The sequence below is a fragment of the Rosa rugosa genome, chromosome 5 (genome assembly GCF_958449725.1).
Source record: "Rosa rugosa chromosome 5, drRosRugo1.1, whole genome shotgun sequence".
NCBI lineage: Eukaryota > Viridiplantae > Streptophyta > Magnoliopsida > Rosales > Rosaceae > Rosa > Rosa rugosa.
This window is the reverse complement of record NC_084824.1, coordinates 25294806-25319977: the sequence shown is the minus strand read 5'-3', so window position 1 is coordinate 25319977 and position 25172 is coordinate 25294806. Positions and strand designations below refer to the sequence as shown.

Sequence of the window (25172 nt, the reverse complement as noted above, 5' to 3'; positions counted from 1 at the left end):
ACGGATTCAAGAAATATATACATCAGTAGAACACAAAAGTTGGCACAAAACCAGAAATAGAAATTCCTCTAAACTACAATTGTTTGATCCCTTTACAAGGTATGTAGGCAATCTAGCGACCCACTAGATGCAACTGCAAGTCCAAACAGAATCCCTGACTCCACCAGTCAAATTCATCCAATCCGAATCCCTGACCTCACCAGTCAAATTCATCCAAACACCAGAAAAGTCAAATCATTCCCAAAATGACCTCAGACACAAATCGAATCTCTGATTCACTCACACCAAATTCATCCAAACACTATTCTCATTCCAAAAAGCAGTACCCTCCAATGGGTCATTCACCCATTGGAACTCTTGAACTACGAGTGACTTGATCTCCTTTCCAATGGTACGTAGGCACCCCGTTCATAAGAGACACATTCTGTCTTGAATGGGTCGAACCCGAGATAATAAAACTCTATTATTTTAATAAATACGAGTGAAATTATGTTGGGTGACATTTTCGCTCACTGTGTGCAATTTTTGCTCAATAGACGCGCCGCCGGCAACCCCCAAATTTGGTCATAAAACCTATGCCAAAATGTTTATCTCAATATGTACAACAACTTTCACAACTAGCACAAAGTCTTAATCTAAGCCATTTGGCTGAAATTTACCTTGAAAATTCAAGAACTCGGTGAAACTCTAGAATTTCAAATCCTCAATTCGACCTCTAGACTTCAAATCGTTTCAAGGCGCTTGGAGATGTAAGTCTCTGGGCTTCAAAAGCCCTCTGGAATGAGCGTCGGAGGTGGCCGGAATCGTGAGTTCCGACAGTGACCCCAAAGCAGTGCCGCCACCAACTTCTCTGCCTTACTGCGCCTTCCAGATGACACAGCGTTTCTAGTTTTCTTTGCTTTCCAGAATTTTTTTCTATTTATTTATGGGTGGTGTTATTCGCACACCCTTTTTCTCTATCCACACACCACCGCTCTATTTTTCTATTACTTTAATTCAATTTTTTTTTATAGATTACCCTAATTACCCGCCCTTATAATTATGTTTCATTCTTCTTCTTTTTTTCTATTTAGTAAGTCAATCATCCCCAACTTTTAAACTTTTATTTTACCGCAGACACATAGGACTTCAAAACTCTTTTCGATTCCCTCTTTTCTTTTCCATAAAAAAATAGTCTATCTTTCTCTCTAATGTGATGCTTTGAAGTTCAGTCATAGCAGAACAACAAACTTTAGACCCATCTTTGGAGAAAATTTTAAATCTGACTTGCAATGGAGACATGGAAGAAAAATATGAGTTTAGTGATCCTTCGAGCCCCTTTGAATGCATTATTCCAGGTAAGATTCTAACTAAAATTATTTGATGTGTTTGAATCCACTAAGCAACTATAGAACTTTACAACAACCTATTAATGATGGCCTTATGATTATAACATGATTTGTTCTACTATATTATGCTAGTGGAACATAATATTGTCCCTACAAGAAGATTGCAATTCACTGCATTCAATATTATATAGAGCATCTCTAAATTTTTTGTGCATCATCGGCTGCAATGTGGAAGCCTATGGCTGAAGTAGATAAGATGCTGTTGGTGTCGAAAAATTCCGTTGAGGAGTTTGACTCACCAATGAATGCGGACTGGAGCGGGAGCTGACCGGGAACAATCGAGAAGCTTCCCTCGAGCGTTGACCTGGAGTTTGACCGTCGGCTCGAGGAGAAGGGGGGGTACCTGCAGAAAACTCTCTTATGCCTAAGTCAGTACGTTTCTCAATAGTGGAGTAGAGAGAATTGGAATTCGATGCCTTACCTCGATGTCTAGGTGTATTTCGGCGTGGGCTGCAAGTAAACTTGCACAACAAGTTGCAGTAACTTGAGCGGCACACCACCATTAAGGCCATATTCACTCCTGCAATAACCGTCACTTATTGGCGGTCATGATTGCCATACTGAATGTCGCATTTACAGCTACATTAATTGTAGCATTTACTGCTACCATTACTTCTCTTTAATTGTCTAGATTGTAGGGTCAAATTTGTTGACCACCCCCACAATGCCCCCAAATTTTCTCCTTGGCAAAAGGGCCCCCTAGGGATGATGGACCACACCCTTGGGATGATTCCCCTTCTTTCTTTTTTTTTCCTTTTTTTTTTTAAGGATGATGCACCTTGATTAAGAATCATAAATAAACAAGCATTGACTTCAGTGCTTTGCAAAGTATGAGGACAAACTTTGCAATTTGGATTCAGATGAAGGTAATTACCTGAAAAGCATATTTTTTTTGTCTAATAATACATGTAATTTCACTTAATATATGTATTATTTTTCCTTAATTTATAGGTTAAAAGAATTGACTTATTGTATATGATGGTTGATTCATGATTGGCTTGCCCTAGAAGAAAGAAAAAGAAAAAGAAATCCAAATGAGGGTAGTTAGGGTAATTCATAACAATGATTAAATTAAAATAATAGCAAAATAGAAAGGATGTGTGAATAGAGAAAAAGGGTGTGTGAATAGCAACACCCTTATACATTATTTGGCTTTTTTGTTTTCTAATTGTAAAAAGAGGGTAAACTTGGTTGTTTATAACAAAAATATAAAATGTAGGTTGTGAAAACAAAACTTGTAGGGTGGCTATAGCAACACTTTTTATTCTATGACTAGTCAATTCAATACCAAACATCCTTGAATCTTTAGATAGTTGATTATGGAAACTAGAACTATTTAACCATGTTAGGTTGTTGATTAGCTGCTTATTACAACCAGCACAACAAAATAGGTAAGCCATGTCCCTTGAGCTAGTCCTCCTCATTCTCTTCCTTGTTTTGGCCATCTCCATAATCTCGAGAACGTTAAACCATGATCTCCTTCCTCCAAGCCCCTTAGCCTTGCCCATCATCGGCCACTTGCACCTCCTCAGCCCTGTTACCCACCGCTCCTTCCAGAACCTCGCATTACGGTTTGGTCCCTTATTCTCACTTCGCCTCGGCTCTGTCTCATGCATCGTTGTAACCTCACCGGAGCTTGCAAAAGAGTTCCTCAAAACAAACGAGCACGCCTTCATAAACCGGCCTCAGTCAATTGCAATCAATCGTATCACATACAACGCTTCGTTCGTTTTTTCACCCTATGGACCGTACTGGAAGTTCATCAGGAAGCTGAGCATGGAGGAGCTCCTAAGCAGTCGTAGCGTAGACAAGTTTCTTTCTATTCGAAACCAAGAGTGCCTTAGGCTCCTGAGATTGTTGGCCAAGAAAGCGGAGAATTACGAAGCTGCGAATCTCAGTGAGGAGCTACGGAGGCTGGGCTATAATGTGATGGGGAAGATGATGCTAGGGAAACATTCCAGTGATTCCTTCTGGGCAGAGGAGGCAAGGTTGTTGGTGCGGGAGGCCACAAAGATGTTAGGGGAGTTGAATTTGTGTGATTTTAATTGGGTTTGGAAGAAGTTGGATTTGCAAGGATTTGGGAATAAAATCGAGAACACGCATAAGAGGGTTGATAATTGGTTAGACAAGATCATTGCAGAACGAGAAGAACTTAGGAAGGAACGGAAGAAAACCAATGGAGGAGGTAATGTTGAAGAGGAGGAGGTCAAGGATTTTCTTGACATTTTACTTGATTTGTTAGACGACGAGAGCCGTGAGATTGTGGAGCTTGGATTTTCAAGAGTTCACATTAAGACACTAATTGGGGTACGATTTGGCATTATCCCTTTATTTGTTTTAAACTTCTAATCATATATGCATGCATGCTCGGAAGGTTTCAAAATTTAAAACTTTAAATCCTAAGCTACGGTATTAGCCTATTGCCATCCCTAATTCAGATACATTTAGTGGACATTATCATATTCGTTCTTTTGGAAAATCGTAATAACTAAATAGATTAAATACTGTTTAGTCCCTGAACTTTTGCCTAAAAAACACTTCAGTCTCTGTCCTTCTAAAAAATATTTCAGTCTGTCCTTCTAATTTCACACGTCTAGTCCTTCTACTTCTCAATTTTGGACCAATAGATCCATTCCCTCACTCTTCGTGGCATTCATTCCATGCTAAACTGTCTGTTATACCCTCAAAAAGTTTTTTATTCTTCCTTTTTTTTTTTTTTTTATTCTTCTCTTTTTTATTTATTTTTTTATTTTTTACCTCTTCTTCTTCAAGCCTTCTCCTCTTTATGTTTGCCTCAGCCTCTTTTTTTGTTTGCCTCAGCTTAGCACCGCCAAACTCCAATGGCATCGTGGAGAGCTCCCGCTTCTCAGGCGGACCTCACTTCAGGCTTCCTTTAAGCTGTCCTGACCGCTACATCTCCTGACAATTATGGTCTGGTTAGTAGTTTTTGAAATCTCTACACCACCCCACAAACTTCAATCTCCTCCAAAATCCAGAACCCATTTCCTCTTCTTCTCTTAATAATAGTATAGATTATATTTTTTTTTCTTATAATGTAATCAAGTGCACATTTTGATATAACTATTTATGATTTGGCTACGATCAACATGCTACTTTTCGGTTATTATTTAGTTCCAATTAAAAGTCAATGGAACATTTGCTGGATTGGAGGAGTGGGTATCAGAGGAAGAGCCTCTTGCTATTCCTATTTTAGGTAAGATATCTAGGGTTGGATTTGAGCCCTCCTTAGAAGCTCAAATTTGCTTTGTCTATTAAACTCCCATGATAGAGGCTGGATCAATGGGTTTAGTTGTAGCTGTGCCACCTGATGAAACCGGTGCTTCGGTCCAGGTGAAGCGTAAGGTTGAGCATCCTCTAGGGAGTAAGAACAAGAAGGGTAAGCTCCCCAAGAAAGCAAGCATGGGTCCGCTGTGTTTGGTATTCCCTTGTGAGGTTCTGAAACAGCTAGAAGGGCAAGAAAAAATATTAATTTTTTTAGTTTTATTTGCCTACTTTGATGATGTATGTCATCTAAGGAGTTTATCTAGGAGCTTTTGTTTGCAACACAATTGCGTACCTAGAATTTCAATAGTTCTTTAGTTAAATCGATTTTTCTTATTTATATCATTTTTGTAAGCTCGTTTTGTTTGATTCCAATATTGCATGGGTATGTGTGAGATAGAACTAACATTACTTTTTTGCTTTTTCTTAAGGAATTTTCTGCAGCAGGTATAGATCCAATTGCCATTTCAATGGAATGGGCACTAGCAGAGCTCATTAATCACCCAAAGGTGCTCAAGAAAGCAAGAGAAGAAATCAATCAGGTTGTTAAAAGTGAACGATTAGTTGGAGAATCGGATGGTCCAAATCTTCCATACATCCAAGCCATCATAAAAGAAACATATAGGCTACACCCACCACTGTCTTTGCTCAGGAGAAGATCTACAGAACAATGTCAGATTGGTAGATATGTCATCCCAGAGAACACATTGATATTTGTGAACAATTGGGCAATTGGAAGGGACCCTAAATACTGGGAAAACCCATTAAATTTTTGGCCTGAAAGATTCTTACAAGTTGATGGGAGGAACGGAACAAGCAAACTAGATGTAAGAGGGCAACATTTTGAATTTATTCCATTTGGGTCTGGAATGAGGATATGTGCTGGCATAAACTTAACCATGAAAATGCTACCTGGATTACTAGCAGCTATGATTCAGTGCTTTGATTGGAAGGTTGTTGGAACAGATCGTAAGATGAACAATAATGTTCTTGATATGGATGAAGGGCGTGGACTAACAACTCCAAGGGCCCATGATCTTGTTTGTGTTCCGATAACTCAATTCAGCCCACCAAGTATTATTGACTGATGAAATGTGGCTCGGAGAAAATATTAAAGAAATCGATGTGGATCAATAAAATCATGGTCAACTAATAAATGTAATTGTCCAAGATATTAGATCTAATGAAATAAATTTCTACTAGTTTTTCCTGTGAGTCGAGATCTTGAGGTCAACAATTGATTCTGTAATACAAAAATAAAAATAGGATTAAATACTTGTTACTCCTCAAACTTTTGCCTGAAAAACAGTTTAGTCCCTCGCCTTTTAAATTAAACTGGATAGTCCTTATTCTCTCTAATTCTCACACAACAGGTCCTCAACAAACCTAAATTGACTATAATGCCCCTCACTTCCTCTTTTTTATTATTTCTCTCTTGACTCAATTCTTTTTTATCTTTTTATTTTTAATCATTTTTTAATTTAATTTTTTTTGCTTCTCTCTCTGCTCTCTGCTCTCTGCTCTCTCGCTCTCTCTCTCTCTCTCTCTCTCCCCGCTCTAGTTCCCCAACCCCAATTCCAGCTCCAATCCCATTTCCAACCAGGACCGAGCTCCACTCCCAGCCCGCCACTTAGACCCCCAATCTCTCACCCTCATCTGCCTTTTCTACTCCACCGAATCCCAACAACAAATCCCAACCCCCAAACCGGATCCACTTCTAACGCTCCATTTGACCTGCAAAATGGATGATGTTGGTTTCCTTCTCGGCCCAAACGGTGATGTCGGCCATAACGACCTCGACCCGGAAACTCAGAGTACAACTTGGAGCTCGAACTCGATGATGCCCACCAACCCAATTTTGGGTTTCTCCGATTTTGCTTTGCTCTGAGCTCACTTTTCGCTGAGAAATCTACAATGATGGAGGTTGCTGTGATGGCGAGTCGTATGAGCTCACAGCTCGACCTGCAACCCAGGATTCAAGATCGGAAAGAAGATGAAGGAACGTACTCGAAGGAGGGTGAGGAGCGCGATTCTGGCAAAATCCTCGGCGGCAAGGCATTTGTGATGAGATGGGGAATTAGAGCAACTCTGGTGACGACGATGGTGCAATTGGTGCCAAAGCCGTCGCCGGATCTGGGAAATTTGCATTGCTTTCGTGATTGGATCTTGGTTTCGATTCACGGATCTGGGTTTTAGGGTCTCATAATTGTTTATGTAATCATGTGAATTTGAAAGTTTGAAGTTTTGTTTGATGGGTTCGATGGATTCTGGTTGTTCTTTTTGGGTTTGTAGCTATTTTTGTTGCTGGAGGTCCTGGAAGAGGAAGTAGATAGGGGAGAATCTGGCCAGGTGGAGGCGGAAGACGCAGGAGGTGCAGAGGTCGCGGAGGGTGGCTTGGTAGAGAGAGACAGAGAGGAGGAGGAGAAGAAGAAGAAATAAAAAAGAAAGACAAATTAAAAAAGACAGAGAACAATTAAAAAAAAATTGAAAAAAAAGATGAATGAGGGTATAATAGTCAATTTAGGTCTGTTGAGGACCTGTTGTGTGAGAATTAGAGAGAATAAGGACTATCCAGTTTAATTTAAAAGGCGAGGGACTAAACTGTTTTTCAGGCAAAAGTTTGAGGAGTAACAAGTATTTAATCCATAAAAATATCTAAAATGTTCAAGTAAATCTAGAATATGTGTCTAGCCCAAACTCTTGGTTACTTGCTCTAGTTGTAGTAGAGTTTTGAGTTAGAGATATTCTTGGAGATATTCATAGATATCCGATTAATTGTACGATTATATTTCCTTGTACAACTCTAATTCTCTGCTTGTAATCCCTTATATAAAGAGGCCCATATTATCAATGAAAGCACGACTCAATTCTCTCCCAATTTCATTCATTTGTTTCAGCTCATTTATGCAGTCCTTGAGCTCCCTCCAACGTTCTCCAGCTTTTCTTTCCCTTTTTGAGCTCATTTCAGCTTGTTTGCTCCATAGGACCTGAAAATAGAAACTATTACTAAAAATGGAAACTTTCTAAAAATAGTAACTTTCCTAAACAAGAAAGATTCTTTTAAGGAAATAACTAAGTAAATATGAGGAAATAACAATTAAAACGTCGCATTAAAATGCTCCTATCAAATTCCCCTACACTTAGCTTTTGCTAGTCCCTTAGCAAAATGACACAAAGACACAACTACGACTCAACGAAATTTAAAGAAAAGACAAAGACTCTACACATACAATTACTCTATTGCCCTTCAACATTTTTTTCTTCTTCTCAAAAATCTCTTACTTTCACAACATCAAGATTAATACTCAACCAAGAATCAATGTTTAGATATTCGAGAGTTAATTAAAACACATAATCCACACATACATAAGTAGGACTTGGTTGTAACAATGGTGATGGGGTGGAGCTCAGCATGTTTTAGACAAGTATGATTCATATCCTCACAAGGTATATCCACTTTTTCTTCTCTCAGATTAAGGCAAAAGCTTATAATCACTCAATTATATGTGAGAGAAAATATTTTGAGGCAATCAAATAGCTCACATATATAAGAAACGAAAAGCACTTTGTGAATATAATTTTTTTTCAAAAGATCTCATGAAGGATATCAACTACTTGCACGAATGGACCCAAGCCATATGTTCAACTCTTATAACTCATCTCCACAGATCAAAGGCTGTCCCATCTTAAGCATCAAGAAGGTCTTACAAGGGTTGTAATGGGGCCAAGGCTCAAGGTTTTAAGAAATGAAAGATAAGGAATGTCAAAGTATCCTAAAAACCTAGTAGAGCTCATGTAGATGTAGAGACTTCTAGAAATCCACCAAGGCATTGCAAAAACATCATAATCCCATAGAGGTAACATAAAAGGGCCTAATGTCTTCATGTTGGGCTCAAACTTCACTTTAAAATTCCCTTGAACTCTCGTGAATTGGACAAAAACCAAATTTTTCAATAACGGGCCTTCAATTCAAAACAATCTCCAAATTCACCAAGTATGGGGGACTAAAATCCATAAACATATATATTTTTTTCTTTCTTTTTCTTTTCTAGCCGTACACACATTTTTTCTTTTCTTTTTCACGGCTTTCACATAATTTTTTTTTTCATGGACGAGTCTACCCCCACACTTGAACTTTCACCTCTTCTAAATCTTCATCCTTAACGCCAAATCCATGTAGTATGTCTTCAAAAGATAGCTCTACCAAGTTTTTAGAACAGAGGGTAAAGTTGTAACTATACTAAGGTTCAGGGTTAAGGATTTTAAGGGTGATGAACGAAAATGCTTAATGTAGGCTCAAAGGGGTTTATCTAGGGGAGTCCCATGACGGGCACAATTAAGGACACAGGTTATATTTGGCAATGGTGGTAATTCCTAGGGTGCCTCTATCCTTTCCAGAATCAGGGCCATGTATTGATAAAAGTCTCAACAAGCACAAGAGCGAATTTTAGCATTCTCTAGTCCATTAAACTTAATCTATGGCAAGCAATCAATCAAATGAAAGAATAATGAGATCATCAAAACATCGCCAAGAAAATAAGAATATATTTTTTTCATTTATCACTCCAAGAAAAAGGGACATGGGCTCAATATCTCACATGGGCTTTTATGAATCAAAACTCATCTTAACATGCTCATATTTTGTACCAAGGTCACGAAATCCATATCCACTATACATGCTTACATTTTTCATATATCTCAATTAACCAAAGAATACCATTTAATAATCATCTCAATATTGTGATCCTCTCTTAGCCATAATTTCAGAGATATAAGCTCATCCTAGACAGTTGAAAGGGCATCCTATGACTCAATAAATAAAAGCAACAAAATATTTTTTTAAACTTTTGACATTTTTTTGATTTTTTGTATTTTTCAATATATATGACTCAAGATAAAAGTATAAATCCCTTCCCCCACATTTAAATATTGCATTGTCCTCAATGTAATCAATCATAAGCATGCAATGAAACAATTAAGCATACAGGGATGGAATTTACGAAAACAAAAACAAAAGAGAAAAATTGAAAAATAAAAGAAATAGGGAAGGAGAAAGCAAATCTGCATTTGTAGACTCCTTCACGGCTACTTCTGAATTAGGTTGCCTCCCAAGCAGCGCTTGAGTTTAACGTCTTTCAGCCAGACGGTACCTCCATTAAATAAAGTTAGTGACTATAATTAACAAAGAAATACAAAATATAAACAAGTAACTACGAATTACAAACTACAAGTATAATTAGCAAGTACATTGTACATAAGACACAAGTTAAGTACACAAGTGAGTATAAAACGTAAAAAGTATTTTTACAAGTGTAATTTTTTTTTTTTACTAATATAATTAGAAGTAAAATGTACAGAATTTTACACAAAGATACAAGTACAAAACATCACAATCTTTACAAGTAAAAGGGGTGTCACGCCCCGAATTTTGAATAATTAAATTCAAATCCGAAACGCGCCAACTCGTTCTTTAGAGTCACATATTACGTTACAATAGTTTACAGATTAAATTGAATATCAATTCAACGTGTAACCACTCTCACCAACTCACTACACAGCGGAAGACTACAAGTATAAGCGCCCTTCTACACCCACGTGACGGAAAGTCCACCTCATCTTCGATAACGATCACCCGATATTCTAACCTGCACAATAACCCCTACACCATAGAATAGTGCACCGGGAATGTAAACAACAAACCCGGTAAGCTTTTCAGCCCGTATGAGTAAACTCAAATAAAGTGACTCACGTCACTCATGCTTATAATCTCTCAATTCGTGAGATGAATTAAAGCAACAATATTTTATTATCACAACAAAAACATCAAGTTCAAATTAATCAATATCATGCTCAATAATTTCAACCCAACTAAAACCCACATGCTCTGACTCTCAATTCATTTTATCTTATTTCCCACAATCTCCAACTATACAATAACTCTCAATATTTTAAACATTTTACGTCCCCACAATCTATTAGATCACCATTCCTTTGCCTCAACGGCACAACCAGGAAATCATACTCATTTCCCTCAACATAACGCGGTTGCCAAAATCATGTCATCCCAACTCATTTTCCAATCACTGCAGATCACAACCCACAACTATACCCACAATAAGAATTAAGCAAAATCAGTAATCCCTGCATAAAATTTAGTTCAGGAGATCACATGAAAACAAACAAAAGAAATCATATAAATCCCTGCATAGAGTTTAGTTCAGGAATTTACATTAAAACAAACAATACATAAAGCAGTAATCCCTGCATATAACTTAGTTCAGGAGATTACAATAAACCAAACAATACAAAAGGTAGTAATCCCTGCATATAACTTAGTTAAGGAGATTACATTAAAACAAACAATTCAAAAGACAGTAATCCCTGCATATAACTTAGTTCAGGAGATTACATAAAATTCAACAATTAGAAGGAAAAGGAAAATAAATGAAGAAGTCAAACAACTCACACTAGAGTCGATGATCACCCATCAACACTAAAGCCGATGATCACCCATCAACTCCAAATAAATCATATTAACACAACTCACCCATAATATGAAATCAAGTCCCTCTTGGACAATAAAAGAAAGAACCCACCCGAACTCTCTTTTAAAAACACATGTACTCATGGGCCTCAAGTGACCCAACGCGTCACTCCCATGCAGTACGTACTCATGGGAACTCTCTTTTAAAAACACATGTACTCATGGGCCTCAAGTGACCCAACGCGTCATTCCAATGCAGTACAAGGCAGACAGACTAGAGCTCTAACTGATCGTAACCACTAACCCGGCCAAAGGCGTGGTTCCCGATATAATTGCCTCAGTCACCACTGTGACACCAGATCCGTAGATCCGAAAACAGTCACCACTGTGACACCAGATCCGTAGATCCGAAAACATTTAAAAGTCCCACACGACTCAAAATGTTACACCAACACTCAATTACTCTTTCAACACAATATAATCAACAATTCCATGATATAATGTATTGCCACGAAGAGTAAATACTTGAAATGACAATCCAATCAACTCTCAATCATTTCTTCACCAATGTCACAACACATTTTCAATTCACTCTTTCAACAATATAACCATCAAACATATACATATCACAAAGCCACTCCATCCATATATATATTCCACGTAAATATATATATACGTAGTCATTCACGCAGGAATGACCACTAAGACCAACTATAGTTTTATAAATTAACTACTCGAAAATCGTTTTATATCAAAACATTGTTTTCACCTACCCATGAACCGTTGTCTATCAAGTTCATATATTTTAAAACAAATAATTTGTTTCGAAAATAATTTAACAATTAAACAAGTAATTCTGCGTAATAAATAAATCCGTTCGTAAATGAACCACGTGAGATTTACTCACCTCTAAATCCCGCTGCGTCTTCTCTTACAGCCGAGACAAAGTACAGAACACACTTCATCAATCACCCAAGTAAAATACGATCCTAACTTAGCAATTGATTCAATAAACACACTTAAACGACGATCCAACGGTTGGATCCTCATCCGTGACCACACAAAGTCATCGGAACAGCTCTACGATCAACAAATCAAAACTACAAGTCGATCGGACGGCCAAATCCTCACGGATCGAAAACCGAAACGAATCGAAAACCCTAAAACCCTAACATGCATCAACTTTCTCCAAAATAACCTTATAATATATCAAAACGACCGTATCGATGCGTAGATGCATAAACTAAAAACAGAACAAAAAAATAAGTCCAGACGCGCGGATCAACCACCTCCGATGCCAAAGTCACCAACTACAAACATGTTCAAAATGAAGAGATGAGCCACTTTCATACCTGGAGCTAAGTGAGATTCGGTCTAGATCGTCCTAGATCAAGCTTGGAAGTTGGATCAATCTCGTGCGTCTGATCAGATCCTAGATCGAATCAGGGACGTCCAAAACTTCAAACCTTGATACCACTCTACACACCAAATCGTGATGCCAGGCCTATATGGGGATGATCAGGAGGAGGAGGACAACCCAAAACCGAGAAGGATCGGTCCGTGCAACGCCAGCGTCGAGGAGGTCCGACCGGGTCGGGTCGCACGATTGGGGCCTCTTCGATCCAGGCCTGGGGGCTGCGGCGGGGTGAGGGGACCTCTGGGGTCGACTGGACTCGGCGAGACGACCTCGGGGAGGGCCGGGTCGTCACCGGAGGACGCCGGGAAGTGGTCGTTCCGGCCGGGTCGGGTCAGTCAGGTCGCACGGATAAGGAGGAGAGAGAACGGAGAGTTTGGGGAGGAAAATGAGAAAAAGGAAACTTTTGGGATTTAATGAAAAATCCGGAATTTTCTCATATTTATAGAAATTTCCCCAAATTCCAATCGCTTATAACTTTCTCATACGAACTCCGATTTCCACGTTCCACATGTCCACGAACTCGTATCGACGCGCTCTACAACTTTCATGAAGGAAGTTTTCGGAGAAACCTAACGAATAAAAAAGTCAACCTTTGTGCCCCCCCTAAAGTCATATTATTCGACTAATAATTCGTCCGAAACACTTCCGCTCCGTCCACGAGCCACGAAATCGTCCAATAACCACTAATTAAATTCCGGAAAACCTTCGGAAAATAAATACGAATTTCCGGGGCATCACAAGGGGTGAGTCCAAATAATTAACAAAAGCTTGAATCTTATTATAAGCCCTTAACCAAGGTTTAGACGTGCGGCCCAAGTACCCTTAAAACTAGTCGCATGACTAACGTTAAAGACAGAGTCCTTCACCTATTCCGTTATGGTTAAAAACTCATAATAAAACTCTTACTCTCATCAACCATTATTATTCACAAAACAACAATTTGCACAAGTAACACATTCACAAGTATTTCTTTTCTCTTTTTACAATTTAAATTATTTACAACACTTAGGTACGAGAACAGGGAGTCTCGAAGTGCAATGGGACTGAAACAGCTACCCTTTTCAAGACTATGTTTTATCCAATATACCTTAATGTGTCACAACATTTTCTTTTGTTATAAATATCATTGATATCAAATCTAATTCCAAGCGGTAAATTAAGTGGACGTGCGGCCCAAGTATAGTCGTCTAGACACAAAGTCCCTTTGACATCTTTTGGGCAACCTTACTGAAATGGCCAGGTAGGGGAGGGCGACCACAAGAGGCAGAATCCATTTTGGCATGAGCTACTCCCACATAGTGGTTTAGGCCCATTTGTAAGCACTTCTGGATTCAAAACCCGTTATGAACGTTGTCCCCTTCCTAGACACCATCCCACATAGGCTATACTTACTAAGATGAAAAAGGTCCTAAGTGTGAAGACAGTTCAACAAGTGTTAATAAAGGCCGCCCTCAACCTTAAGGGACCTCAACTAGGTACCAATAAGGGGTTTAGGCCAATATTAACAAACGCGACTTCACCTATTCCTCTCAATTTACAACTTACAATTAAAATTTGTGTTCAATAATATAAATAACAACCTAATTAATTTTAAATTACACTAAGTTTCGAACACAATATATACACAACAAATATTCACAATTTAACAAGTGATTTTTCAATCCCCGGCAACGGCGCCAAAAATTGATACGCTTTAAGCAAGCATATAATTTAACCCTATAAAATGTCATCGTTAGTATATAGTAAATAGGGATCGTTCTATTCCGGGGATTGAGGGTACACCTGTCATTGTAAAACAATTAAAGAATTACAATAAAAACAAAGTAAAATATTTACACAAATATATACAAATTACGAAAATAAGGGGGGTTTAGGTTTTAAGATTCCGAAAATTAAAATAAAAAGAAAGAAAATATACAAACACTTATACAAGAATGAAACATAAGAAATAAAGATCAAAACCAATTCCATAATCAAATTCGATTCAATTCTACAATTGTTCTTCCAAGTCATGAGAAAGAAGTTGATCATGTAAAACATTTGAAGCAAATGATTTCCCATATTTTACTTTCCTTTACTAATTAACCTAAGTGAAAGCACCTAGATCAATCCTATCAAACATGCAATCAAAGTCTAGAAAGCTAGCTAATCAAGACATGTTCAACGCAATAAACAAGAGAAAGGTTATCAACTTAAGTGCACAACCTAGTATGAAAAAGTTCATCTATTTGCAATCCTTTTCAATTAAATTCGACTTTAGTCCAAAGCCTTTACTACTTTTGATTCAAGTTCACAAAACTATTAGGTGAATCATAAACTTAAATCTTGCATCAATTACATGCATATATCCTAAGTTGACCACCAAAGAACATAAACATATAAAAGTTTTCTGTAAAGCAAATTTAATTGAACAATCTCACAAAAGCAACTTAGAATCACAATTATAGGAATCGAAAATTCATTCAATCATAAGAATTCGGATTTAAACTTTGTTCAAATATTATTGTCAACTAGAAACAATTCCACGAAAATCAAACAAGGTTACAAAGAAAGAGGTTGAATTACACCGTGAGATGGAGATGGGGATGTATGCTTGGCGTTTGGATTCTTGAATCTTGGAAGCAAGTCTTCAAGGTGGAGGATGGATGATGATGCTCACGGCTCCTTCTTCTTCTTCCTTGCTTGAAAACCGTGGATTGCACTAGAGGATGGAGAGAGAGGTTTGACGTTTGAGAGAATTTTCTGAATTATGAGGTGTGTGTAAAACGTCAAAATATGGGGAGTATATATTGGGGATGTTGGACTTGGCCTCCAAGCTTCATGAATCTTCTATTATTTTCCCAAGGAATTATTTAATAATTCCACATAGCTTCGACCAATCCTGTAGTGCCATGTAAGCCCTGGTGTGTCATCCAACCAATCAAAACTCTCCAAAATCAAGTCCATATCCCTTATTATATTATTGCTGAAATATCCATGAATTAATTCTGATTTTCTTCTTTATTTTCTGCCAAAATTCCTTTAGGAATTGTAGGAACGAATCTGGACTTGTTTTTGAACATTTTCTTCCTTAAATCTCTCCATGGACTACCTTTAACGTCTCCCCTTGATTTTCTCTTGATTTTCATGACAAAATGCAGATTTTATTCCTTATTTTCGTCCAAAATATATTGAGGGGATTTAGGAACGAATCTGGACTTGTTTTGAGCCTTTTCTTGTTGCACAATCCCTTGAAACTCTCCCTAGAATATTTCCAACGTTTTTCCTTGATTTCTTCTTGATTTTTCACATTATCTTCATGATTTCCCACGGCAAAATCAGATTTAATTCCTCCAAAAATAGGGTAAAACTATGGTATGTTAACATTTCTCATACATCAACTATTTTTACCACTTTAAGGACTCATGTTACCACTTTGAGGACTAATATTACTATTTTGAGGACTCATATGGTAAACTAAGAAAATTTACCACTTTAAGGACTCATGTTACCACTTTGAGGACTAATATTACTATTTTGAGGACTCATGTGGTAACTAAGAAAATTTACCACTTTAAGGACTCATGTTACCACTTTGAGGACTAATATTACTATTTTGAGGACTCAAATTACCACTTTTAAGGCAATTGTATGCATGTCATACGTTAACATTTTGTAGAATTTTCCCCAAAAATATCTCCATTACGTCCAACAACCCAAAATCCAATGGGCCTTCTCTCATTTGCCGAAATCCAAATTAATCCAGAAGATTCTTGGGCCTCTATGTGTCATCTTCAAGCCATAAGGTCTCCTAGTGCCTCCAGGAATCTTCTTCCAACGCCAACTTCCTTTATTTTTCCGTTCATGCTTCCTTGTTTGCTCAGGAGTCTTGCTTTGACAAAGTTTCCTTTTCTGAACAGGGTTTCCTGATTGAAACAGGATTTCCTGGTTGGACCAGGAAAACTTCATTCCTTTGTTTCAGCTCATTTATGCAATCCTTGAGCTCCCTCCAACGTTCTCCAGCTTTTCTTTCCCTTTTTGAGCTCATTTCAGCTTGTTTGCTCCATAGGACCTGAAAATAGAAACTATTACTAAAAATGGAAACTTTCTAGAAATAGTAACTTTCCTAAACAAGAAAGATTCATTTAAGGAAATAACTAAGTAAATATGAGGAAATAACAATTAAAACATCGCATTAAAATGCTCCTATCAAAAATGACCATATTAGCCCTCATATTTGGATAAAGTGATCATATTAGCCCTCATATTTTGATTATATTTTAAAAAATTTCTTTGGAGCTGTCCCCCTCTATTGTATTTTAAAAATTTTAAAAATAATTGACATGATAACGTCTTTCTTATAATTCTTGCTTGTTGTTTGAATAATATGATCTAATTAATTAACACAAATTGTCATCAGATGGAACAATACATCATCTTAAAGAAAAAAGATGATGTCACTATACATTATTGTACCTTCAACCAAGACAATAAAATTATTGTACACATTAACCAAGATGATAACACTATCTATTACATTATTTGGGAAGATTTGATAGCATGCATACCAACCATTGGATCTAGTAAAGTAAATCAACCCCAAACCATTGAATCCTTGTATCAGATTCTCACTCTATCCATATTAAAACCTTATATACACTGTTGTCTTCCCAAATACTCACACCATTATTTCCACAACAATCTTTCTATACTTCAATGCCAAATGTTAGGCATAAGAGAGTAGTCCATCAAAAATGAAATTTTTCCGTCCAAAAATATCTACTCTTGTGACATTTATATCTTTCAATTTCTCAAGATTCTATGGAAGGTGTTAACCAAAAGAATGATAAAGTATGAGAAAGAATAATTGATTTTTGGAATAAGGATAAGGATGAACACCAGATGCGAAGCGCCAAGTCTCTTCACAGTTGATTTTCTAATCTTAACTATTGTGTAAGCAAATTTCGTGGTTCACTGATAGGAGCATTTTAATGCGATGTTTTAATTATTATTTCCTCATATTTACTTAGTTATTTCCTTTAATAAATCCTTCTTCTTTAGGAAAGTTTATATTTTTAGGAAGTTTCTACTTTTAGTAATAGTTTCTATTTTCAGGTCCTTTGGAGCAAATAAAGCTGAAATGAAGAAATGGAGTTTTCCTGGTCCGACTAGGAATCCCAGTCAACGCAGGAATCCTGATGAGGCTAGGAAACCTGAAGGCATTAGGAGACTACATGGCTTGAAGATGACGTGGGAGATATTATGGGAGATTAAATCTGATTTTTCCATGGGAAATGATGGAGATAATGTGAAAATTATGGAGAGAATCAAGGAGATTACATAGAGAATATCAAGGGAGAGTTTCAAGGGATTGTGCAACAAGAAAAGGCTCAAAACAAGTCCAGATTCGTTTCTTAATTCCCTCAAGATATGTTGGCTGAAATTAGAGAATAAAATCTGCAGTTTTAATGTGAAAATCAAGAGAAAATCAAGGGGAGGATGTTGAGGATAAAGTCATGGAGAGATTTAAGGGAGAAAATGTCCAAAATGCGTCCGGATACATTGTCTAGGTTCATGCCTAGATATTTGGCCGAAAATTGTGAATAAAATCAGATTAAATCATGGAAAATTCAGCAACAATATATTAGGGATTGATTTTGGAGCTTTTTGATTGGTTGGATGACGTAGCAGACGTGGCATTATTTGATGGGCTAAATACTGTTTAGTACCCTGTGGTTTGGGTCAAACATCAATTCAGTCCCTCGACTTTCAATTTCATCAAAAACACCCCCACACTACCATTTCTCATCTAATAGATCATTCCGTTACAATTCCGTCTAATTCATCCGTTAAGCTGCTGACAAGGAGTTCTGACTCAGCACAAGTGGTCCCACATGGAAGTCAAATTCCCAAAATGACCTAACCCATATCAGAGCCTCAAATCCCATTGCGGCTCCCCATTACGTGACCCAAAACCCCTAACACAGTCTCAAATCAAGCCTGTTTGGAGAAAGTAAAAAAATCTGGAGAAAACGTAAAGAATCGAATGCGCGAAGAAGAAGAAGGCTGATATGATTGAAAGCGACACCCAAAAGATCGATAAGGAGAAGGTTACTTGAAAGCTGGAGAAGATTTAGACATGGTCGACAACGTGCTCGAAGTGAAAAACGAAGGATGGAGATGAAATCCCTCATTACGGTGAGTTTGTGTCTTGGGGTTTTGCATTATGGTGGTCAAATCTTTAGGGTTTAGGGATTAAAGAGTTTCATGTTTAAGGTTTGAAATTAGGGTTTCAAAATTTCGAAATTGGGGAAAAGGGTTTCTGGATTTCGTTTCAAATCTTGAAAATTGGGATTAAAGGGTTTCGGTGTTAGAGTTTGAGGTTGAGGGTTTCAAAATTTCAGAATTGGATTTAGAAGATATATAGGATTTAGGTCCTCATACCAATTTTTGTTTATTGTTGCTGTATTTTTCTGATATTTTCATATTTTAGCTGCTGAAAGTTGATCATTTTTGGCTAATGTTAGTGTACTTTTATGATCTTTTCATACTTTGTCTTCATTTGTTTTATTATGCAAGGTGAATATGTCTGTGGATTGCCATTCTGGTTGGATTGTTATGTTTACAACTGTGCCTATCTAACTTAATTCCTGTCATGGGTTTTATCTCCATGTTCCCTACGTGTTAGCTCCCATGTTCCCTACATGTTTTGGGCATGGGTTTTATCTCTGCTTTGTTTTTGTTTGTTCTTGGTTCCAAGTTTTATTGCAATTACTTCTGTTCGAAAAAAAAAAAATTAATTCCTGTCACAGAGGCTACGTCTTGTTGAAATATTTGACATAAAGCAGCTTCAGATGCTCTATGCCACGTCTTTGATTGGGTGGGTTACTTTCTTCTTGCTTTGGGTATATAATCATATATGCCATGATGTAGATTATTGAACTTCATATCTACTTTCAGAGGGCCATCCACTCTGACGACTTTCATAGTTGTTTATGCCTTGTTTGGGCCAACATTTCCTGGAATTTATGATCAAGATAGAGGTGTCTACAATCTTTTTACCCAATATGTTAATAAAATACCCTATCTTCACTTTTCATTGTTTTTCATTTCCTGACATGTTTATCTTACAAGTTGGAACCTGTTTTGTGTCACTAACTTAAAACCAACCATGGCTACGCAGGGGCTTTCCTTTGCTTTTCCTATTCCTAGCCAGTATACAGATTGCATTCATGATAGAGAAGGTATTCTATTGACGTTGTTTTGTTTTTTGTTTTTGTTTTTTTTGTTTTCTTTTTGCTTTAAAGAATTTGCAAGCTTTAATTACTTAACGTTATCGCCTTTGACTATGAAACCGGAACTACCGCTAGAGTTCCCGGATGGAACTACACCAGTTACTTGCCGTGTCTCCATATACGATAGTTCTACCGATAAAAAAGTTGGTGGCGGATCCTTGATGGAACTACACCAGTTACTTTTCTCTTGGCATCTTTTGTTGCTGTTCTGTTGTTCATTATGTGCATTTGCTTATGGTTTCCTCTTTTCTACAGGATGTTTGGACTGAATTGGGTCGTCCTTGTGGGATACATCAAAAGCAGGTATTGTTGATGTGATGTCTAAATGCCAAGTTGCTTGGGTCGTCCTTCTGGTAGAGTTATACGTTTTGCATGAGGTAAATAATTGCACGCACAAGATTACACCAAGTACAAAGTGGGAGCATGTAAAGGTAAAATTGCTTTTTACAATATAGGACTGTATCTAGAATCATTGGTATTTAAAAACTGTTAAAAACTTCAAATAGTGGACTGCGGATTTTGGTTAGATGCCTTCATACCTCCTAGTGTACTGCATGATGTTACATTACCCTTTTTGAACTGGGTTTATTGAAGTGCATGATTGAGACTATGGTCGTAACAAAAGATCTTTCTCTATAGGAAATTCTTGGGGACTGTGGTCGAGCTGCCATCCACACACAAGGTTCTACAAGCAATCCGTTTGGATCTACTTTTGTATATGGTTAACAAAACATTGCACTTGAGGTGAGTTGAGCTCTTAATTCATCTAGTTTATGTTGTCAATCCCCATTCTGCAGCACGAAACCAAAGCTGTAATTGGTAGTGCATCAATTTATTTGCTTTTTTTCCAAGGCAGTATGGTTGTGCATGAGGTTGCTAATAAAATATTTGTTTATAATTTACAGGTGATGAAGAATGGTTACATTGCAACAGTGAGTCTCTTTCAGTCATGATGGTGATAAAATGGTTGAATTGAAGGCATCCAGAAAAGCTGTTGCTGCCACAACTTCTACCTGTACCAAAGTTGCTGCTGCCACAAATTCGAAGTCCACCAAAGCTGCTGCCACTGCCACATCTACCTCAACAACCACAAGGCCTCCTACATCCGGTAAAGTATCAAAGGACCAAGCTTCAACACCTTCCAAATCATCTCAGAGGATTAGGCAGAATTCCAAACAAGGGGGAAAGTAAGAGGAACTTTGAGGAATGATAAGCAAGCCTAGCATTTTTCATTTTTTGTGCAACCTTGGTGTGTGCTACCTAGGTTGCTGGCTCTAATTTTTTGGGAGGATGATTAGAGCTATTTGAAAGGCAAACATTTGAGCTGCTTATTGTTTGGGTATTTTAAGAATGATGTTGCTAAACTTCAAATGAAGAGTGGGTGTTGCTTTCGGAATCAATAGCAGATTGGTACTTTGAAATGTATATTGATTACTTTGAAGTCAAAGTTGTTACTTTGATATGTTTAAGTCAATGTTCTTACTTTGTGTGCAATTCTGCAAATAGGTTATTATGGGCGGGAACGTATAGGCGTAATGGGTTTTATTTTTATTTTTTTTGGCTTGAAAATTTAGGCATAATGGGTATTTGGGGCTGCCATATGGGTTAGAATAGAGTCAGGGTTATTTTGGGAATTTGACTTTCATGTGGGACCCATTTATGTTGAGTCAGAACTCCATGTCAGCAGCTTAACGGCTGAATTAGACGGAATTGTAACGGAAGGATCTATTAGACGAGAAATAGTAGTGTGGGGGTGTTTTTGATGAAATTGAAAGTCGAGGGACTGAATTGATGTTCGACCCAAACCACAGGGTACTAAACAGTATTTAGCCCTTATTTGATTGGTTAATGCTGTGTGGATCAATCTTGAAGACTTGGAGACTAAGTTGCCATCCTCCTATAAATAGGAGCATTCTCTACACAATTCTACACACAACTAACAACACCTCTCCCCCTCAGAAAATAAACATCAGAAAAATTCTCTCCATTCTCTAGTCTTCAGAAGCTCTGCGTCTCAACCAAGGAGGAGAAGAAGTCATGCAATACATCAAGATCCTAGCTGCCATCCATCATTGTGTCGTCCCTAGAAGATTGCTTGCTTTCAAGGATCTTCAAGTTCTTCGTCTCAAGGCTTTGTCATTCATCTTTCACGGTGTATTTCATACTTTCTTCTATTTTCCTTTGTTTGATTTCGTAGAGTTATGAATTCTAGTTAACATGACGTTTAGGGCAAAGTTTAAAGCCCATTTATATGTTTTGATAATAAAATTGTGATTTTTATATGTTGATTTCTATGTTGCTTATGTGAGATTGCTTAATTGATTTTGCTTTACAGAAAACTTTTATATGTATGTGTTCTTTGGTGGCCAACTTAGGATATATGCATGTAATTGGAGCTAGATTTAAGTAGTAAAGGCTTTGGACAAAAGTCGAAATCAATTAAGGAGGATTGCAAATAGATGAGCTTTTTCATACTAGGTTGTGCACTTTGGTTGACATTCTTTCTTTGTTCTTCATGCATTGAATGTGTTCTTGATTAGTTAGCTTTCTAGACTATGATTGCATGTTCAATAGGTTTAATTTAGGTGCTTTCACTTAGATTAAATATTGAAGGAAAGTAAAATATGGGAAATCATTTGCTTTCTAACGTTTCACATGGTCAACTTATTTCTCATGACATAGAAAATCAACTATAGGAATTGTAATTGGATTTCATTCATATGATTGTGGTTTTGATCTTTGTTCCTTGCGTTCCACCCTTGTATATTTATTTTACTTATTTAATTTTTGATTTAATAATCCTAAAACCCCCTAATTTCGATCTCATGTAATTTTGTATATAATTTTGTAAATATAATACTTTTTATTAATTCTTTATTTATTTTTGCAATTACATGTGTACCCTCAATCCCCGGTTAGAACGATTTCTATTTACCATATACTAACGATGACATTTTACAGGGTTAAATTGCGCGCTTGCTTCAAGCGTTATCATTCACTTCGCCAGGTGGAAAATCAAAGTGGTGCTTCAAAGAAAGATAATGTAAGTATTTGTTCAATTTTTTATTGACAAAGTTATATCATGGATTATATTATTCTTAACCATTTATTCTTTGTTGACATTCGTAGTATGCCTAGGCAAAACAACACCTACTAGATGATCCTAACTAAACAAAGAAGATATTTCAATTTGATCATGTGTAGCTAATTATTAAGGATGCTAAAAAATAGACTGATAATGATAGAAATTCAACTAAATCAAGACAAAAAAGTGACTCAAGTGAAGGATATGAATCAGCCTCTTGCACATCACAATTAATTGTTATAGGTACATTATCATTTACTGTCGATTTGAATGTAGAAGAAGGCGAACAAGAGCTATTAAATGTTGAACTTGCTACACCTCATCAGCCTATTGGTGTAAAGAAAGCAAAGCTGAAGAAAGAATTGAATGAGAAGACCAAGATTGCTCAGTTAGTCAAAGAATCCAACCAAGAATTGAATGAGTTATTTGCAAAAAGCTTATTAGAGATAAATATTTTTTTCCTTCAAGCACGAGGAATATGCTTACAAGTTTGGATTCAATTACATATCCAGAAGAACGTGATTACTTACGAATGAAAAAAGCTAAAATAACAGAGAGAAGAGCTCACAAGTCCCAACTACAACAATCACCTGCAACATTTGGCTATGGTAATATCGGTAACATCAACCAATTTCAAGAGGATTACAAGCAATTTTCAACTCCAGTAATTTTGCTAGCCCATTCCAGTTTCCAAGTGAAATTGGAGGAAGTGGTGAATATGGACAACACTATGGAGGAACCGCTAGATATGACGTAGTTCTTCATTATGGAGGAAGTGGTGGATCTGGAACAAGTGGTGCACATGGAGGAGTACAACAATTGGGTGATAGCAGTGGATCCAAAACAAATTGTGAATGTGGACGAATGTCAGAACATGGAGGAAGTGATGATAGTATCTCGGAGTACAAACTGTAGCGATTTATAGTTTTATTTATATTTATGCTTTTGTTATTTTGTTTTACGCATAAGTGTGTGATTTTTTCTGAGCTAGGAGCTAATCTCTGAGAATTATTTGAAGAGGCCATTATTTAATTTTGTAATTTTCATAATTTTATAATTTATTATCTTTTATGAAAAAATAATTCATTATTATGCAATAAAATAATTTAGCCCAAATATATTCAATACTAAGGTCAGGTATAAGATCTCGCTGTGATCTTCATAATTTTACGATTTTTATTATTAACAAATCTATAGGCATAAAGTTTAGGAGAAAAAAGAATCGTAATTAAAACTTATAAATGACACAAATGGAATAAAAGTAAAGTAAGTTGAATGTAGAGGGGTAAAACAGGAAATACAGAATTAAATAATAAAAAATTGAGGTCATATAGCTTACCAATATGCCCACATATATGGCTTGAACCCATACCTATATATCATAAAATTTCTCAAAAACCATGAGATTCCCCTTGAACCCATACCTATATATCATAAAATTTCTCAAAAACCATGAGATTCCCCTTGAACCCATACCTATATATCATAAAATTTCTCAAAAACCATGAGATTCCTTACGGTGGGCACCTCATATATGAGGATATACCATATAATGGGTGATGATCTTATGGGTTTGGATTTTGCGAGATGAAGATAAAGGTTTTTGTGGTGGAGATGGAGAAGAACTGACCGGACCTGCCTTCTCGGAAAGCGCGAGTGTTGGTGATGAAAAATTCCATTTAGGAATTTGACCCAACAATTAATACAGACTGGAGCTGGAGTTGAAGCAAGACAATCGAGAAGCTTCTATTCGTCCTCGACCCAATGACGACGAAGCGAAGGCTTATCTCCTTTGCTGACTTTGGGGCTGACGAAGCAGAGACTTCCCTTCGTTAATGATAACGAAGCGAAGGCTTCCCTTCGCTCCGTACTTGGATGACGATGAAGGTGAGACTTCTCTTCGGTTCGTACTTGGAGGTTGACGAAGTGGAGACCTCTTTCCGTTGACAATGACAGAGCAGAGGCTTCTCTTCGTAGCTAGTTCGAGGAGGGGGGTTACCTGCAAAAAACTCTCTAATGCCTAAGTCAGTATATTTCTGAGTTGAGTGTAGTAGACTCAATTAGAATTGGATGTCATACATGTTCGTTTTGCCCTTTATAGGTGCATTACGGCTTGCATGGCATGTCACTGGTGACTTGGGCGGCAAGTCACCATTAATGCCGTATTTATTCCTGTAATTATCACCATTTATGGCTACAATCATTGTCCTAGTTAATGCTACAATGATTGCCGCACTTACTG

The 25172-nt window shown here is 37.1% G+C and overlaps 1 protein-coding gene and 2 long non-coding RNA genes across 3 annotated transcripts; all 3 read left to right on the top strand.

The window, feature by feature from the left end:
- Positions 1-2769: 2769 nt before the first annotated feature.
- On the top strand, positions 2770-5874 carry LOC133712457 (licodione synthase-like). Its single transcript, XM_062138563.1, has 2 exons — positions 2770-3695; positions 5102-5874. Exons 1-2 carry the CDS (start codon positions 2787-2789, stop codon positions 5756-5758), a joined length of 1566 nt encoding a protein of 521 aa, XP_061994547.1. The 5' UTR covers positions 2770-2786; the 3' UTR covers positions 5759-5874.
- Positions 5875-18493: 12619 nt separating this feature from the next.
- LOC133709992 (uncharacterized) lies at positions 18494-21314 on the top strand. The gene is made up of 5 exons (XR_009846430.1): positions 18494-18748; positions 19734-19794; positions 20101-20276; positions 20485-20589; positions 20751-21314. It is a non-coding gene; the product is annotated as an uncharacterized LOC133709992 (long non-coding RNA).
- A 480-nt stretch (positions 21315-21794) lies between these two features.
- LOC133712567 (uncharacterized) lies at positions 21795-23947 on the top strand. The gene is made up of 3 exons (XR_009847480.1): positions 21795-21997; positions 22807-22888; positions 23207-23947. It is a non-coding gene; the product is annotated as an uncharacterized LOC133712567 (long non-coding RNA).
- Positions 23948-25172: the final 1225 nt, after the last annotated feature.